This window comes from Salvelinus alpinus, chromosome 7 (assembly GCF_045679555.1).
Source record: "Salvelinus alpinus chromosome 7, SLU_Salpinus.1, whole genome shotgun sequence".
NCBI lineage: Eukaryota > Metazoa > Chordata > Actinopteri > Salmoniformes > Salmonidae > Salvelinus > Salvelinus alpinus.
The window spans coordinates 48,036,185-48,056,262 of NC_092092.1; the positions used below are offsets into that span (position 1 = coordinate 48,036,185).

The 20,078-nt window shown below is 45.4% G+C and overlaps 1 protein-coding gene across 22 annotated transcripts in view; it reads right to left on the bottom strand.

Moving 5' to 3' along the window:
• LOC139581110 (rap guanine nucleotide exchange factor 2-like) overlaps window positions 1-20,078 on the bottom strand; it is a 125,758-nt gene that overhangs the window by 17,763 nt on the left and 87,917 nt on the right. For 12 of the 22 annotated variants that reach the window (XM_071410537.1, XM_071410535.1, XM_071410532.1 and 9 more), the window contains 8 exons: window positions 10,672-10,803; window positions 6,198-6,375; window positions 4,521-4,657; window positions 3,471-3,629; window positions 3,016-3,168; window positions 2,587-2,751; window positions 602-721; window positions 183-386 (listed from right to left, as the gene is read on the bottom strand). In XM_071410537.1, coding sequence (XP_071266638.1) covers window positions 183-386; window positions 602-721; window positions 2,587-2,751; window positions 3,016-3,168; window positions 3,471-3,629; window positions 4,521-4,657; window positions 6,198-6,375; window positions 10,672-10,803 — 1,248 coding nt within the window. Of the gene's footprint in view, window positions 1-182; window positions 387-601; window positions 722-2,586; window positions 2,752-3,015; window positions 3,169-3,470; window positions 3,630-4,520; window positions 4,658-6,197; window positions 6,376-10,671; window positions 10,804-15,892; window positions 16,587-20,078 lie in introns of those variants that run through there. The other 10 variants (XM_071410538.1, XM_071410542.1, XM_071410536.1 and 7 more) reach the window with 5 other exon arrangements.

Below are 20,078 nucleotides of genomic sequence, written 5' to 3' on the forward strand. Positions count from 1 at the left end.
GTCATTGCTGTCTGATATGTAGGGATCTTTCTGGCGCAAAGCAGAGCCATAACATCAATCAGGCGGGTGCTACACATACACCGGTAGTGGAGGAGGGAAGTTTTCCTCACTATTTTCTTCTATGTGAAGTATTTTGAACCTATGAAGAAAACGCTATATAAAGAACATTCTTGTTACTTCACCTGGTCTCCTCGTTTGAGACCGGCCTCTGCGGCCTTGCTCCCGGGCTCCACGCTGTCGATGAAGATGCGGAAGCCCTTCTCAGAGCCCCCCAGCAGGGTGAAGGCTAGCGGGGCCTCCCTCGACGGCTTGGTCAGTGTCACTAGACGCAGTTTGGCTTTAGCAGCACAGGCAATGTTTAACAGTCTAAGATGGCCGCACATTTTCTGTAAAGGAAATTGAGAATGCTTAGTATATTGTGCAATTCAGGGTTTGTATCTCAACTTTGTTACTGTGTGAAAGGGGGAAAAAGTATTTTTGTATTTATTTGTGAAACAAGAGGCTAGTGCAAGGCAAATGTTTTGACAATTTGAATGCTTGACTGAATATATAATGAAGGCAAAAAATGGTTGAACTGGATATGAAACATGCTATGCTTAACTGAGACACGGACCTCTCTCTCCAGATTGTTTTCGAACTCTTCTAGAAAGTGAGTCATTGCGAGGTCGCCTTCAAAGTCATTGAAGTGATTGTTCACCCACAGCAAGACTACCCGTGTAACCTGGGGATGGAAGAACAAAGTTCATTTTCACTCACGGTAATAAATTTAAAAAAGTGGGTGAGCATGGGTTTGGATTGAACGTTAGCTAGTTCGATGCATTTCCTCACACTTAGGTCTGTGTGTGTGTGCATGTAAGTATGTATTAATCTCTGTATATCAATCTGCGTGTATGTAAGCATATGTGACTTGTTTCAGGAAACTAGGCGTATGTCGCACATCACTACTTCACAGGAGCAATATTTGAACGTCAACAAAAATAAATAAATAAAATAAATCCATAAATACAAATGAAATTGTTAAATTACGAGCCTAGTTGGTTTAGCGATGGAAAAAGTCAGGAACCTTCCCACTGGTCATGATTGGCTGAGATAATGTATGGGCTAGACAAGCCGGGAGATGAGTTTGGATTGCTCTGCCATGTAGCACGCTTCTGTCTATAACGTGAGCACTTCAGTATGTGTTGACAGTACTTTCTACCTTGCCGTTTTTTAAAGATATAAAGTTATAAAGAACTACAAAAGTTGTGCTACTTTTCGCAACAACATTGCTCTGAATTTAGCAGGCGCTATCGACAGATCGTGAGGAAAAAGTGATGGGCTACTTTCTGCACATGCCACAGTCAGTGAGAACCAGAGTGAATTGACACAAAGCTGGCCAAACAAGATGTAGCTACAAACAAAACGGAGTTAAATGGTTCCAGTCCACCGTGAAGCGTTCATCCATGTATACGGGTAAGAGTCTAGCTACATTTTCCAGATCTAAGCTTCTAATTTTGTCAGAAAGTCATGTTTATTGCAAGTTAAAGCATACTGTTAGTTAGCAAACGTTAGCTTGCTGGCTCGCTAGCTAAATTTACCTGTATGATCTGTGTAGTAATATTATTCGAATCAGAAATCCATTTGAATTGCTAGTTATAGCCTAATGTTAGCTAGTCAACATTGAACCTAGTTTGTTAGCCTTAGCTACCTGCAGATTCATACTACAGCTATGCCAATGTTTGTATTGGTAGTAGTATGGGTTGGGGTTATGCCAGTTCATTGTTTAGCTAGCTTGCTACCTAGCTAGCTGCATGTCTAAACAAGACTCCACTTCGGCCGGGTTATTACATGACCCATCAAATTAGAAGGTGTGTCTGGGGGTGATTACAGCCATCGATTGCATTTCATGAACATGTGTACATGTCTAGACAATAGTGACCCATCCACTTAACTAGGTGTGAATGGGGGGTGGTTATAGCATTTCCTTCACATGGTCCATCAATTTAGACAAGTGGATCTGGTAAGCGTCATCTAATAACGATAAAATATTTCAAAAATAACTTTATCTGGACACTTTCTGTTATTGATATTGCAAGTATGCAAGTACTATTCCTGTACCGTTTACACCTTCTGTATTCTGTGCATGTGACAAACAAACCTGTGTTTACCACATGGCCTCATGTGAATCCTTAAAGAGATGGGTGGGACTAAGGCTTAAGAGGGTGTGAACGATGCTGAATGGGTGTAGACAAAGAAGAGCTCTCCGGTAGGTGTACCAAAATATTCAAGGGCCATTTTCTCAAAAATGGGCTTCAAGTTAATCAACTTTCAAAGCAGAATTTCTTTACCATTGTTCCTCAACTGCAGTACATTATATACCATTTTCTAGCTCCGAGTCTCTACTTTTATTCATTGTAAAAAACAGGTGGTGAAAAACAAGCGGACGGTCATATGTAAGAGTGTTGCATGTATGCACCTGTTAATCTATGTGGTATTAACTATGCGTTAGCTGTTACGGATGTTAAGTACTGTCTAGCTGCCATTACAATACAATGACTGAAATACTTTACTGAAGTGGATAGTAAAGCTTTTGAGCTGGAAGCTGACCTTGTCCCTGAGGCTTGGGTCATGGAACCACTCGAGGAGCTTCTTGCCCACGACCATGGGGCTGGAGAGGAAGGTTCTGTAGGTCAGCAGGAAGTCCTCGATGTAGGTGGGGTCCACCACCGAGTGCTCCTCTACCAAGTGCATGGTCAGACGCTCCGTCGTACCCTAAGGGAGATGGTGTACGAGGAGAAGCGTTTTAATGTTTGTTTTGAGTCTCAAGTATTATGTCACTGTGAAGACACCAAATGCAACTTTCCACATGTATGTGGACAACACTTTTTTCTGTTCTATTCCATTCACAAAGACAATAGAGATTAGAATAGAATCCATTAGGTAACACTAAAAGTTGGATACACAGCATTTATAACACCTAATATGAACGTGTCATGGCACCTTTTACGAGGCTTATTCAAGGATGAATGAACTCACCTTGATGACGATGTGTCCCTTCCGGGTGCCGGTGCGGTCCAGCTCGCGGTGCTCCTTGACCATGACGATCTCGCCCTCCTCCTCCACCTTCTGCATGTTCTTCTCCACCTGGTTGAGGATGCAGCAGTAATCCTGCTGTGCTATGCACACAAACTGGAGCAGAGAGAGAGAGTAGTAGTTAGCTTGGGGACACAATCTTTTTTAGACCAACATGGCTGAGATCCAATCTATTTTATGATACCATTGACATAAATACAAATCTCTTGGTAAATTAACCCCAGTGTATTCATTTGAATTATTGGCAAATGGTTACAATTATAACTAGATACTTAATTCAAGCCTGCTTTAAAATGCAACTGACTATTTGCACAAGTAAATAACCCGGGTCCAGTAAATCACACAGCTCAATATACCAATCGTCCATCATAAGAGCCAGTCAGAGTGCTGGGCCTTACCTGACAGTCGTCCACCTTGGTCTTCATTACTCCCTTCATGTATTCCTTCTCCATGGTGGGGGAGACCCCAAAGCTGTTCCCCATACACAGGATCTCAGGCCTGCCCTCAGGGTATGTCACCTCCACCGAACCATTCAGGATCACTGACCACGAGTCCAGCTGGAGGGGGGGGGGGGGGGGGGGGGGTAAGACCACAAACACAAACCGTTAACGGTCAGAAGTACTCCGTGATCATTCTGTGGTCATTCAGTGGATATCAATGGTTTAATATCAGGCTAGGATCAATGTTGAAGGAAATGATCACCACAATGATCCTTTAAACACATTGTTTATATCACAATTAGTGACTAGTTAGCAGGTTAGCCATGTCTGATTGAGGATTGGATCAATGTATAACGCAATTTTTTGGCAGGGAATCAAATTGAACAAAAATGATGAGCATCACATTCTTTGACAGGTGATATCTTTAATGATTGGTCACAAATGTTTCAATAGTATAAAACAGCCCAGTTTTAACGCTACAATAACTGGAAGCTTTTACCCTTTTATTACGGTAGTAAAATATATCACATTTTATAGCAAGAGATCAATTTCTCCCTCAATTTCTTCCCTATAGCATCATCAACAATGTAGATAAATCCGACACTGCACTAAGGCAGTATTGTGGACATATTGCTAACACACATCAGCTCAATGGGATGTTATTTTACATTGACTGGACTACCATTGAAGTGAACTGCCCTTAAGGGTATGGCTCTTCACTATTGTTTGGATGCAAAACCAGACCAAAATGGTTTCATTCAAGGGAAAGTAGATAAGTGATCTCTCTTCTGGTCCCCTTAGGCAATCTTATGATCCCAAGACGCTTGGAGATGGCAGTCATTCATGTCCAATAGGGGGAAAAAACATCAGAAACCTTCATTGGTAATGGCAAGGGCAAAGTGCATGCCCAGGCCATAGATGTGCAAACCCAGACACATTCAAGGCACACACAATACAGACATAAGAGAGTCACTTAAGACACACATCCCCCTCCACACACACACACACCTCTTCCCCGTCATTGAGGACGATGGTGCCGGCCCGCTCGACCACGGCAAAGACCATGACGGCACACAGCTCCCTCCTCACCGACATGGTCATGTTGGCAAACGCTGGCAGCTGATGCATGAACTCCAGTAATTGCTCTGTGGAAAGGTTGGAGGGGGGGGGGGGGAGAGGAGGTTAGGAAGGTCTTGACACACACACAGAGAGACAGAGAGAGAGAGAAAGCGAGCATAGGAGGACTTGGCAGTCCTTGACTCTTCCTTCACCTTCTCTGTGGCTTTGGACAAAGAAAAGGGCACAGCTAGCGTGAGAGAAAGTGAATTAAATTCAACCCCACAATAGTGATGAGTACCCAACAACGGGATGATTATCTTAAGTACACTAAGGCAAACTATACATTTCATTTTAATTGAGAAAAAAATTTAAACTGCGCATGAGCGTAAAAGCAGACACTGCGCGACCTTTTGCGTGTAAACATTTTGTGATAGATGCATAGGTTGATAGTCAGCCACTTCCAAAACAAAATTCTCTTCCACAGTGTGTCAACCTTAATTCACATTTGGGGCATTCAGCTCAGCTGTATAGGTCATTGACTATCCTGATTCCTGTGCCATGCATATTTTTTGGGATCCTTGAAATAGCTTGCTGTGGAGTTTTGGGGGGATTTTGGACTAGCAAAAGGACTCGATCCCCTTCCAAGGCACCTAAAGCAGTCTGGGGTGCGGGCTGACCTGTGTGGTTGGCATGGCAAACAGTGTCATGTGGGAAGCCTGCGGAAGCACTGAAACTTTAATGTGCCGGGAGAGGAGAGGACGTACGGCGTTGACCTAAAAAAGCCTGCCGGCACAGAGAGCAGGGAGGGGGGGCGGGGAGGTTGGGGGGGGGGGGGTATTTTCTCTTTTTGTATTTGCATCCTCTATATCATCCACACACCACATCGAAGTTTCAAATGGGAGTAAATGTGAACTAATCTCTTTTTTTGGATCGCTATCACTGTATTGCTGCTAACAGGCCTATGATATCACAGGCTGTTGTGTGGCACAGACAGAATATCACTCTGGGCTAAAATAAATTCTAGAGTCGGGCACATAATTCACAGTAGCTAGCTAATACAGACGTGCGGGGTTGAGACACACTAAGGGCGTGGCACTGGGAGAAGGGGGGTGGCTGTGGATCGTTTATTTAAAAGCGTGAATGCTTGATTAAACTCCGATGAGACTACAATGGGAACTCGGGGAAGGATTTCCCCTTTGTGAACAAAGCCAAAGCTAATTGGTTCCCATTGCTTTTCCAAATGTGTTGCCAAAAAATAGCAAGCACTTACAAGGTATTTTAGCAGCAGTACTGTAATCAAACAATGGAATAAGCATATTAACAGTTGTTTCTAGATTTAGAGTAAGGGTTCAATCGTAGTGTGGAATAGTCGTAGGGTTCCCCTTTCTGTTCCAAAATGATCAACTAAAACCAATAGGAGCCAAACTGAGAAGAAGCAACATAGCAAAGCAGGGGAGAGGGAGGCACTCTGCCTAGTGACTACTTAACAGTAGGGAAACACTGGCACACTACCAGGTAAATACATTTTGGCTCCCAGAATGTTGTGAGAAAGTTAATTTTCAAACAATCAAAGGGGAACCTTTAGGCAATGTCAGAGGAACATTATGTGTGCTCGCACGGACTCACCTATGTCGTCATCGGTGCGGTCCATGGGGTCCTTCTCCAGGCAGTCCCGCACAACGTCGCGGCTCATGAGGGGGTCCGACGCTCGCTCGATGTCCTCCTCGTCGTCGTCCTCCTCTGAGTCGACGGCGGTCTCGGGCAGGCCGCTGAGGTCCATGTCGCCCGGTTCGTTCTCCGTGGCCTGAGGGTCAAAGGAACGACAACAACACAACATTTGACTCCATCTTTACACCAACCATCAATCTTAACCAGCGAGTTTTAGTAACACAAGTGCAGGAAAATGCTCACTGGTCTGTATTAAGCATTTGTCAGCTCCATCCATCTACTCCATGTAGTAATAGCTGCAAACTGTTGGGCTGAGATTAAAGGATGGCAAATATAAAATCAGGGTTTTGGTGCAATAGCTTCACATAATGGCGGGCAAAAAAAATGTAAACTATGCTTATAAGCAGAACCTGCATCAATTCAACGCATCAAAAGAGACAACCATGTCGGTGGTAACACAGTACAACCAAGAAAAGACACCACCAATAGACTTTTCAACATCTAGCCTGTTCAGTAAGACTGATAGGTCTCGGTTTATGTGAGAGACACTGCATATCAAGCATCCCGCTATGCATAAAACACCCAGCTAATTTTCTCACAACTCTTCCTCTCGCTATCCCACTCCAGCTTGCACTTAGAGCCTGACAACCTCTTTGAAAGAGTGAGATAAAATATGGAGGAAAGAGAGAAAAACTAACAACGAGAGGGAGCGAAAGTATGGCAATTGACAATGTCACAGAGATATTAATAGAAAGCTTGGCGCTGCGCATCCATCAAGGCTTCTCACACACTAGAAATACCGCTGAGAGGCCATATTGCGTGTTTTGCGCTCTCAACGCGAGCCCCGCCTAGAGAACGAAAACCACGCATGAAACGCAGGGAGATGAAAACTGAAAACAATCCTGTCCCAGATGTGTCGAGTGCTAACCAACTCCTCTTACCTGAATGCGGTCCCTAAACTCCTGCCTTTTCAAAGCGAGAGCTAAAAACAACATCGCCTTCGTAAATTGCCTGCAGAAGCCTAGTCCGAGACGCATCTTTACCAGCCGGCCTGCCAGTTGTGTTTACATTTTTCAGAAATTGAAAGAGTCCCCGTCTTTCACAGAACGTAGCCCTATGTCATTTCTCCTTAACCACCATGTGCAAACGTCTCATTAATGATTCAGGGTGCAATCTGAGTAGTCACTCAGGCATCATGAGGTCAGCGATGTGGGCGGGGCAGGGGCCTGATGGGGCGAGAGAGTAAAGGGGGTGTGGTTCTTCCCTTGGGGAAGGGGTTGGTAAAGTGTGGATTTGTGGAGGCGTGAAACAGCGAAAATTCTGAAGATCGAGGTACGTCGGTTTTCCATGCGACAGGGAATAACCGAGGCGCTGAGATGGAGAATCTGGAAATCTGGAAATCTCGGCAGCAGTGAAAACAGAAAACAGCTATCTGTCTTCAGCTTCACCTTGATGTGAAAGTCAATGTCTACGGATGCTGAAACCCCGTAGAAAACAACTACATTCCACAGTAATAAAACATTGTTGCCATGCTCCAAACCTCAGAAGGACACTGTCCTAAAATAGCAGAGATATGACTCACTGGACATCTTCATTGACCCCATTACTTGTCTACAGTAGGATCTAGGCTAGTCCTCACACAGTAGCTTTCATTGATTAAATATTGTTATATGTCAATTCAATATTAGCCACCCACCTAGGTTTATGAGTCAGGCTTATGATATACTAAATGCTCATTAGTAGTGCGCTGATCATCATTTAGAAGTGTGTTCGTGAGGGAGAATGCAACACCTTCAGATGTGATCCGCACAACATTTCCAATGAGTTACACAATGTGGCAATCCACTGGGAATTCTGAACCGTTAAAATCAAATCAAAAACGTCAAATGTTACCTCGAAATACAGAGAAACTCTGAACCCCTCTGTGTGTGAGTGTGTGCGCATGTACATGCATGTGTGTGTGTGTATGTGATGTATGTGATGTATGATCCATAAACGTGTGGTGAGCGAAGAAAGACAGGCGGGGTAGTTCATATTTCAACAGGGCTATTCCTGGATCAATGCTTTCAAGTGTCCTTCTGAAGAACCAATTTCATGACTTATTCAGACACAAAACAGTCGGCCATGTTTGCAAGGCAGTGACAGGGAGGACGCAGCTCCATTCTTCTCGCCCGGGAGAAAGACAGTGGCGCACTCCAGCGGACACGGCTCGTGGACCAGAGGATCGGGCAGCATCGCCATAAGCTTTACCCTAGTAGACATCTGTCAAGAACACTCAGAAATCTGAACAGTTGTCTAATTGTAGACAAAGTCTTATTCATAGACAACATTGTCTAAATATGGTTCTTTAACCATGTACAATATCTGAATTGGTCTCATCACTATTAAGGAGATTGAAGAAACAAACAGTCACAGGTCTGCAGCTGCGGAACAAATCTAATTGGAGTCCCATGATGTTGTTATACACTGACTAAATGTTCCTGTGTCTTTACCCTGGATCAACCCTCCTTCACTCTATCCTCCAGCCCTGATGTGGACAGCCCAAAACCCAAAACATGCTTGTCCAGGGAGGAACTAGCACCATGTCATCCATTTTCTCTAAGCTTTGAAGACGGCAAATCTGACATTCTCAGACGAAGTGATAGGTGGGCCTGGGTCATCTCCATTAGTGAGAGACTAGGACGGAATAGAAATGGGGAGGGACAGAGCGAAAAAGACAGTGATGAGAAGCTATGGACAGATAGATCACAAATGAGAGAGGCGGACTGGCGAAGGAAAGGTGTTATGGAGGGAAAGAGGAAAGAGACAACGGGCTTGAATGGAGACGCTACAGCAGACCTAATGAGGACCGAGCAGATGGCCCTGAGACTGGATGAGGGCCTGGGCACAACCGGCCCCCAACGCTCCACACGCACGCACACACTTGCAGTATGTACTGTACACAGACAGTGCACTTGCACACACAGAAATGGCAACAGACTGACACAGACTAATGCACACCCGCACAGTGCACTCACACAGATACACACACACACAGCAGATGACGACGTAGGGAGCCAATGGGGTGCCTGTGTGTGGTAAGAGGATTAGGTGCGATTGGCTTTGGGGGCCCGACTAAAGTCACGAGATGGTGGAGTGGGAGGGGACTGTTCTGTTCTATGGGCGTTTAGCGGGTGTTGGGGGAACGTTGTTGGGAGGTTATGGGGACATTTGAGGGGGGCCTGCTTACCTGGTTGGTTGCTACTTCCAGAGTGGGGTGGTTGGAAGGGGGACTGCTCTATTGACATTTAGAGGATGTTGTAAGAACGTTTTTTATTTCACCTTTATTTAACCAGGTAGGTCAGTTGAGAACAAGTTCTCATTTACAACTGCAACCTGGCCAAGTTAAAGCAAAACAGTGCGACAAAAACAACAACGCAGAGTTGCACATGGGATAAACAAAACATACAGTCAATAACACAATCGAAAAATATATATACAGTGTGTGCAAATGTAGTAAGATTAGGGAGGTACGGCAATAAATAGGCCATAGTGGCGAAATAATTACAATTGAGCATTAACACGAGTGATAGATGTGCAAATGATGATGTGCAAGCAGAGATACTGGGGTGCAAAAGAGCAAAAAATAAATAACAATATGGGGATGAGGTAGTTTGGTGGGCTATTTACAGATCGGCTGTGTACAGGTACAGTGATCAGTAAGCTGCTCTGAAAGCTAATTCTGAAAGTTAGTGAGGGAGATAAGTCTCCAGCTTCAGTGATTTTTGAAATGTGTTCCAGTCATTGGCAGCAGAGAACTGGAAGGAAAGGAAGCCAAAGTAGGGGTTGCCTTTGGAGATTAAATGAAATATGAAAGTGAAATATACCTGCTGGAGCGCGTGCTACGGGTGGGTGCTGCTATGGTGACCAGTGAGCTGAGATAAGGTGGGGCTTTACCTAGCAAAGACGTATGACCTGGAGCCAGTGGGTTTGGCGACGAATATGAAGCAAGGGCCAGCCAACGAGAGCATACAGGTCGCAGTGGTGGGATGTATTTGGGGCTTTGGTGACAAAACGGATGGCACTGTGATAGACTACATCCAATTTGCTGAGTAGAGTGTTGGAGGCTATTTTGTAAATTAAATTGCCGAAGACGAGGATCGATAGGATAGTCAGTTTTATGAGGGTATGTTAGCAGCATGAGTGAAGGAGGCTTTGTTGCAAAATAGGAAGCCGATTCTAGATTTGATTTTGGATTGGAGATGCTTAATGTGAGTCTGGAAGGAGAGTTCACAGTCTAACCAGACACCTAGGTATTTGTAGTTGTCCACATATTCTAAGTCAGAAACGTCCAGAGTAGTGATGCTAGTCGGGCGGGCGGGTAGCGATCGGTGGAAGAGCATGCATTTAGTTTTACTAGCATTTAAGAGCAGCTGGGGGGGGCTATGCTTACCTGATATATGTCTGACAGGCTGCTGCTTCCAGAGTCGCTGGTGATACTACATCCTGAGTGGCTGGAGGAAACGTGGGTCACCTGTGGGTGCAAGCCGTCGGCCAGGTGGAGTCGGCTGAAGTCCGCGGGGAGCTGCACACACACACACACACACACACACACACACAATCGCACACAAACAGACAGATGGTCAGTTTCACCAGTCGCAACCCACTCACACCACCGACGCACGGCTGTCAGGCGTTTTAAAGGCACTTGGCTCCATGGTGGGTGCAACAGTTATTTAGCCCTTACCAAAACATTGCAATCGAAGGAGTGTACCGTCTGCATTAGATGTTAGTGTGGCCAAGGCACGAGTGGAGTTGGTAGGGGAATGTGTGGGAGCAGATTTCCCAAAGCGAAAATGTAGAAAAGATTTGACATGTAGAAATAATTTTGGAGCTGAATGCCCTTTGAATTAACAGCGAGCGTGTTCCGAGTTCCCAGAGTGATTTTTGATTCTAGATGTAATTGATTAATCTTCTGTAGTTCATTATGTCCCTCTACATTCATTTAATTGAACCCATCTCCTTCTCCTGTGATTACACAGCAGTCTTAATAGAACGTGCATGAAAAAAATATTAATGAAGCCTGTGAGTTAACGCTGAACTTCTTCCAAATAACTCATAATCAAACGAGCCGCCATTAATAACATTTCCCGCTTTCATGGTATCCGTGAGGAACATTTATGGAGTTTAACATGTATTTATCTAACATAATAGATCACTGATTTTAAAATGTGTCTCGAAATGTTACGCTCCCTGTCATAGTGTAATTTACTCAACACTTTTAAGCGCAAGATCTATTGTCAATTCAATTTGAAAGTGTAGCGTTCGGTAGGCAACCTCTGCCGTTCTGTTTCGTGTCCATATTTGCCTAGCTCATCTTACGTATATACAAAGTAGCCATGGGCCAAGCAGCGAGGGTAGTTGGGTACTGCGTCTTGCTTGCTGGTGTGACCGACTGGGATTCAAACCTGGTTCTCCAACACTTCACAAGATTGTGCTAGCCCGTTGAGCTAAAGCCTTGACAAGACTTCAGTACCAATGGCAACAAGCACGTACAATATAACTACCGGACTCCCAGAAACATTTTGTGGTGTTAGTTACACACAGACTCATGAGGAGGCAGTGAATTTAACATTGAGGCTTCAAGTAGCCCACCATTCTGTGTTTAATATGGAAGAGTGCCTACTAGATCCAGTGAAAATGAATATGACCCAATTTCCAAGCTATATGGAGATGACAGAGATGCACCACTACCAGAATTCCCAGGGCAGAATTAGCATTAAAGCTAATGGAAGAAAATGGTGCGAAATCTCAAAAGGGCTAGATAGAATAACAACAACATCAACTGCTATTAGCATTCTGGAGCATGAATCCCCACAAATCTCTATCCGGACAGAACCAAGTCTATGTTAGGAGTAGAAAAATCATTAAAACGTATCAAAATGAGATATAGGCTACAGTACTCCAAGAGGCATAGTTAAATATGAATATTTGAGAGTTTTTAAATGTTTTATTTATCTATTTATTACCATTCTCAAAGCTTTAAGGAAGGCACTTGCTCCTTCAACCCAACCCCTGGCAGCGACAGGGCATGAATATTTAAATCTTCACACCTAAAAGCACAGCGCATGTGATTAAACTGCTTCAAATCAGGGCGTCACTGCCGGAAAGAAAATGTGAAAAGCAGAACATTGGCAGCGCTTCAGCAAAGCAATTTGAATACAAACTAGAAAAGGAAAATATATATTAAACCTATACACCTAACCATGCTATTCACCACCACCAAATACATGCACGCAGGTAAAAATACGTGTAGGGATAGAGAGTGAGGCTGAGGAGGAGAGCTATTAACATTGGTTTGAATGACTTAAATCAACAGCTTTTAAAGGGTGGGAAAAGTGATGACTGTTCTGCTCCTGGAGTTAACACTTCCACATTCTCCATATTCTGTGGTGAATGTTTTTGGTTAAGAAATCACTCCTCAATTGGAGTTTTTGGACAGGAACCACCACAGAACTGTAGTAGATACTAAACCACGTCACGGAATTGAAAAATAGTTAGTGAAGAACTGCAATGACTTGTAAGTCACACTTTGAAACATTAATTAACTTGGGGCAACTAATCATGCTGTGAAGTGTGTGTGTGTGTGTGTGTGTGTGTGTGTGTGTGTGTGTGTGTGTGTGTGTGTGTGTGTGTGTGTGTGTGTGTGTGTGTGTGTGTGTGTGTGTGTGTGTGTGTGTGTGTGTGTGTGTGTGTGTGTGTGTGTGCGTGCGTGCGTGCGTGCGTGCGTGCGTGCGTGCGTGCGTGCGTGCGTGCGTGCGTGCGTGCGTGCGTGCGTGCGTGCGTGCGTGCGTGCGTGCGTGCGTGCGTGCGTGCGCGTACCACAGAGTAAAAAGCTAGCCCACACCCCAATACATTCACACCCCAATACAACTGTGAATGTGATGTCATTACAGTGTATGAAAGACCGCAATCACATTTCATTAACCGGCTCGGTGCACAGAACCAAATGGTTCATCAGGGTGGCTAGAGCCAGGGCCAGGCCACAAGCCCCTCAGGCTGGTAGAGCCCCTTTCCCCATCTTCTCATCTGAACCCCCTCCAGCAAAGTGGGCAGAGATTATTAGTGGACCCTGAATTGTGTTACAATGATAAAGATTTTATACATTTGCAGTCTGCATTGAAAAAACTGAATGACATTCCTTGGTACTATATATTAAGCGGAAATGTTACCGTCTTATATGACTGGACACCAAATTGTGTTCCAATGGTATACATTGACTACAATTGCAGACTGTATTAAAGTCTGCATTGAACAGCATTGGCATTCAATGGCACTATATAGAACAAGAGGCAATGTCCATTTGTATTGTATTCTTTCATTTCAAGAAAACATTGGTTGCAAAAATCAATGCTGCCTATAGACTAGTCTGAGACGGCCTGCATTTTGAATGTTTGGTGGAGCAGATTGCTGATTCCATCACGATGTAGAAGTGCATGGCATGGTGGACAAACAGAAAACAACCCTGAACATGAAGCAATGGGAGGTTTATCAAAAACCACATGGGCGACCAGAGGTTGGGAGTAGTACACACATGGTCGATATCCACATGTCAATAGCAATATCCAGGCTGTTTCCCCCCAGCCTAAAGCAACTGGCTAGACCCCCCCCCCCAGTTCATTGGCATGGCCAGTTCTGAGAAAATGACTGCTAACAACATCAAAAAGGCTCGCTAAACTATTCTAAATCCGCGCTGCTGCTAGGATGCTAATCGCTATACTTTTTTTTTTTTTTTACACGTGTCATTACAGAGACCATTTCTCAAACTCTCTAAGGATGTGCGCAAATCATTAACATGAAATATCTCGAGGTCAAAAATAAATAAATCCAAAGTGCACAATTTGCCTAATCCGAGCCGTAGCCACAAATATTTACAAATCAACTGGTCATGATGTGATTAGAACAGTAGCATCCTCTAATGCTCGAGCCACAACACTATATTCCCTATTGTGCCTTCCATGGTGAGCAGATGTGGCGCTCCTAAAATTATACTGTAGACCTAATGACCTAGATTGCCGCACTGGCGGCAGCCCCGTGGATGTGGATGGAAGGGCTGGCCAGGGCTCAACCCCTTTATGGGGATTCGGGTATACAGTGGAGGGTGAACTGTGAAACTAGGTCTGTGACTGACTTGGATGACCTAGCTTGGAGGCTATTCCTTCTACCTGGAGAATGAATAAAAGAGACTTAACTAAGGTAGATGGGAAATTGAGGTTTGGAGAGAAGGTGGGAAAATGCTGATGTTGGAAGACCAGATACGGCAGGCGCTATTCCCAGAGTTCCCCTGGCCCCCAGACGGTGGGGGATTCTCGCTTTCCTGAGCCGGGTGGGATCAAGAGATTAAAGCCGTTTGGGCTGGGTGTCCGATTAAACAGGCCTGATATTCGCCCTTCCTGTGATACCACTCCACTAAACCCAGCCAGGGCACATATTCACACACACAACATGGCAAAGAGATGGGAGAGAGCAAGTGAGATAAAACACTCTTACCAACCAACACATAAGACACCCATTACAATACAACTTTGCTGCTGACAATCATCTAATACTCATATTGCAATCTAATAGAAAACAAATGGTGCATTGTCCAATGCCATTAAATGGACAGTAATTATATATCATAGAAGGGTGCAAAAGAAATACACACACGGGTCAACAAATAGATGCACTAACCCATAACAGCCACGCTACTATGACAACCACCTACTCTCACTAAATAGGCTTCCAATCTCCCCATATTAGTCACAGGCATGATGCCACTACTCCAGAAATATGATACTCTTCTTTGATTGCCGTCTCCCACTGTATTCGCTTATACATATATTTGCATACTTCTTGCTTGCTGAGGAGGAAGAGCGAGAGAGAAAGAAAGAGAGTAGGCCAAATCTGTGTGCTACATAGATGTAATTTACCCTCCACAATCCGTCTACCGCTGTGATTTACAGCTATATGCACGAAGCTTCGGGGGGTTGAGTGATATCAGCCAGCGGTCGCTGACAGCCAATCAATTCATTTACAGCTCATGTGCAGACCACTCAGTAGCCTACAAATGTCTGCATGATCACTGTCTCTAGTCTGGCTGTCACTATTAGCACCATGGACAGCAGCCCACGCAAGGCTGCCTCCACCAAACCGCACGCACGTCTCAACACAACCCTTGCAAAAAAATATGATCTACGACACCTGTATTGCATTTGCACAGGACGTCGGCTAACCTTTATTTAATAAGGGCGCGTTGTGTAGAAAGAAGCAATCAAAGTATTGTGTCGTAAGTGTCACATAAAACTTAATGAGGAACCCATATACTCTCGAGTCATGGTCGTAAACCATTCCAACCGTCTTGCAACCGGAGTGTGACAGCGAGCACATGGTCGTGGTGACTAGCCTACAACACTACTGGCACACGGGCTGACGGATAAATAAGGTTGAGATTCAAGGCGTCCGCGCTCCTGTGTGGCGCTGGGCTATAGCATAGTGGGCTGGGCCCGGCGTATTCATTAATATAAGCGCGGCTTGAGAGAAACCCGATGACCATCCATTAGGCTATAGAGTAGCGAATCATATCCAGACATCGGGTCATAGAGCAAAACATACACGCACACGTCGACACTTACCGGGGTTTTATCTTGCTGGCTCGGGACTCCAAGGCTGGCTGCTGCTGCTAATGGTTTCATAATGACACAATATACGCCGGACTAAAATGTAACATTCTTGGTCTAGCTCTCTATGCTACAGCGCGCCTCTTCCCCATCTTCATCCTCCAATTCCTCCCCTCTCTCAGCTATCTACCGGGGCTGTCTCTCTCTCTGGGAAGTGAGGGGGTGATGCTGAAGGAAGCCGGCTTCGGTTTCAGACGCACCAGCAGCCCTGCATCGGGGTTTAACCCCAGCGAGAGAACAGCCCAGTCTGCAAAGCCGAGCGCACGCTACTGTCTCGCAGGGATGGATAAAAGGTTAGAGGGAGAGAAAAAAAAAATCGAGCGCCGTGCGTTCTTTCTTTTTACGCTGATGCCAATTAGATAGATTCCTCCTCCAGTGAGCTCCGGTGTGTGGATAATAAAGCAGAAAAATATGGGGGGAAAGGCTAAAATGGCTGACAGCACTTTAACTCACGTTCGCTCCCTCATCCTACCTCTCCCTCCCTGCTCTGCTCTCTTTCGCTGCCGATGGTAGGCTGGCTGTCACAAACACGCCTACGCGCACGCAAAGACTCGCTCACTCGGCTTTTACGCGCCATTAGATTAGTCTGAGACCTAGGAGCCACAGCCTCCACGATCCTGGCTTTGTTAACACTACTCTCAGTTCATTTGTGGACCAAAGCAGTGGAACGTGTGTGTGTCAGTGTGTGTATTGGGGAGAGACGGGGGGGCTTGAATAGGGACCGCCCTCACTGATGCTGAGAGTCCAGCCGGTGGTGCCTGCTGTTCTACCTCACAGTCTACAAGGCTTAAAAAGAGATAGAGGGATAGAGGAGGAGAGAAACGGAGAGGGATGAGGATGAATAGGCTAGCTAGAGACAGATAAACAGATACACAGGGAGATAGAGACACAGGGAGATAGAGAAAGAGAGAGATAGAGGACGCAAAGGAGAGCAAAACGCTGAGAGAAATCAAAAGGATACTAGTGAGAGGTGGCGAGCCCAGCGAGAGTAATGCCATTATCACACTCACTTCAGCAGAGGACCGCGGCTGCAGCCAGTTGGCATGGTAACAGAACCAGGAAAGCAATTTCCTGGGCGGTGGAGAGAGAGCGAGGGGGAGAGAGAGAGGGGGGGAGCATCCTCTTCAGTGAGAGAGGAGAAAAAAGAGGAAAGGTGGGCCTGATAAAGACTTGCTCAAAGACAGTGGGTAATACAATTAAAGAGGACCATGGCTATGGAGATGAACAGAGTTCTCCTTGAATTAGTATGACAATGATGTCACCACTGTCAAACGGCTGGAGTATAGTAACCACGGCGACTGAGCATGACTCGCCCCCACGGGGCCTTTGGTGGTTGCTGTGGCGACAGAAGCATAGAGACACAGAAAGATGGAGGAAGTAGAAAGCGAGAGAGACACAGAGAGAGAGAGAGAAGAGAGAGGGGGGCACACACATTTGTGTCAGAGACAGAAGCCATCTCGTCACCGCCTCCCCCGTCCTACTTTGGGGAAAAGGCCCCCATCGATCATGGGCTGTGGTATCACATCATAGACAGGGCTGAAGGATCTATCAAATCATGACTCGCAAGCGCACACACACTGTAACCACCCTTCACAATATACCACTAGGTACACACACATACATACATACATACATACACACAGGGGATGCCCATTCCTCTAGGGCAGGAATCATCAACTAGATTCAGCCGTGGGCCGATTTTGTCTTGAGTGGATGATCAGGGGGCCAGAACATAATTACAAATCATTTGTAGACCGCAAATGGAATGCAAGAAGCCCAAACGCATATAATATTTGATTAAAACATCATTTTAAAACTTGCTCACATTTGTACACGATCACATACTGTATATCTCTCTATTATGAGTGGGAATACTTGGTGGGCCAAACAGCCGCCAGCTGCCCTAGGGGATTCTGGTTATTGGCAACACAAAGGGCCCCTGTCAGATATGAGGCCAGCGGGCCAGGCTTGGTGACGGACACTGAGATATGAGAAGAACAGCGCTTTAAAATGACGAAGGCACAGCGAACAATGGCTTAAAGGGCAATGCAAGCCTACGTCCCAAATGGCACCCTATTCCCTACAGTCACTCTGGGTCCTGGTCAAAAGTAGTGCACTGTATAGGGAACAGGGTGCCATTTAGGACACACCCCAAAACAATGAACAATAGGCAGCCGAGTGACTTGGAGCTGATATTATTATCTTGAAATGGCACAATAATAAACTGCCAATTCAAATGTGAATCAAAGCCCCAACGGGCAAATAGGAAAACCTAGCAGTGTTCCAACAATGACCGTCAAAGACAAATAGCTTTGTTACACTAACAAAATACACTACATGACCAAAAGTATGCTCGTCGAACATCTCATTTCAAAATCATGAGCATTAATATGGTGTTGGTCCTCACTTTGCTGCTATAACAGCCTCCACTCTTCTGGGAAGGCTTTCCACTAGATGTTGGAATATTGCTGCGGGTACTTGCTTCCATTCAACCACAAGAGCATTAGTGAGGTAGGGCACTGATGTTGGGCGATTAGGCCTGGCTCGCAGTCAGCGTTCCAATTCACCCCATAGGTGTCCAATGGGGTCGAGGTCAGGGTTCTGTGCAGGCCAGTCAAGTTCTTCCACACAGATCGACAAACCATTTCTGTATGAAATTCACTTTGTGCACGGGGGCATTGTCATGCTAGAACAGGAAAGGGCCTTCCCCAAACTGTTGCCACAAAGTTGGAAGCACAGAATGTCATTGTATGCTATAGTGTTAAGATTTCCCTTCAATGGCACCAAAGGGCCTAGCCCAAACCATGAAAAACAGCCCCAAACCATTATCCCTCCTCCACCAAACTTACAGTTGGCACTATGTATTGGGGCAGGTAGCATTCTCCTGGCATCCGCCAAACCCAGATTAGTCCGTCAGACTGCCAGATCACTCCAGAGAACGCTTTTTCACTGCCCCAGAGTCCAATCGGGGCGAGCTTTACACCACTCCAGCCGACGTTTGGCATTGTGCATGGTGATCTTAGGCTTGTGAGAGGCTGCTTGGCCACGGAAACCCATTTCATGAAGCTCCTGACGAACAGTTCTTGTGCTGACGTTGCAACCGAGGACAGACAATTTTTACGCGCTTCAGCACTCGGTGGTCGCATTCTGTGAGTTTGGCCATTCTACTGTCAATGGAAATTGCATGGCTGTGTGCTCGATTTTATACACCTGTCAGCAACGGGTGTGGCTGAAATAGCCAAATCCACTAATATGAAGGGGTGTCCACATACTTTTGTATATATAGTGTATGTGTTGCCAGTGCTGCCTTCAGATATGCAACTTTTCTGTTTACACCATCCTTACATTAGCCTTGGATGTGGTGTGGCAAAGTGACCTATAGTGATTTTTGTTATTGCAGTGTTGGATAGGAAAACAACAACTACTGAACATGCGTATGTACAGTCCATCTATATATGGCTCTCTGATGCAGATCAATGTAGGTCAATGGAATAGTAAACACTACATTTACACATTGAGTGTATTGAGTCGTGCTTGAGGGGGCTATTTGTTCACGTATACACCGTATAACTACTGCGTTAATAGAGACAATGCCTCAAAACCAGGGGTTGCATTTATTATTGGCCGGCTGGCCTCCATCCGACGGAACATGAGAATACCCACTGTGACATCATTCCCATCACCCTCTCTAGGCCCCGGGCGATGATGTAATGCATCACCAAAACAAGCTCAGGTGTTTGCTTCTGGTGCTGATGACGGTGTCATTAGCATTGCTGGCAACAATAGTCAAGGGACCGGGGCATCATTATGTCATTACATCACCACGGCAATGGGTGGGGCAGTGGGGGGGTGTTGTTGGGGGTCGTGTCTGGGGACCACAACCAGACACGATTGGTCGCACTTTTACGCTTTCCAGTGACAACGAGACTACGGCTCCGTTCCAAATAGCATCCTGTTCCCTATATAGTGCACTACTTTCGACCAGGGCCCATAGGGTGCTATTTAGGGGATAGGGGGCCATTTTGGACATAGACTATGGGGTTGGCATTCTGCTGAACAACCTCAATCTAAATGCAAAGGAAATGCAGGGGCGCATTGATTTTACTTGATTGGAACACTGATGTAACAATGCTAGCGGTGC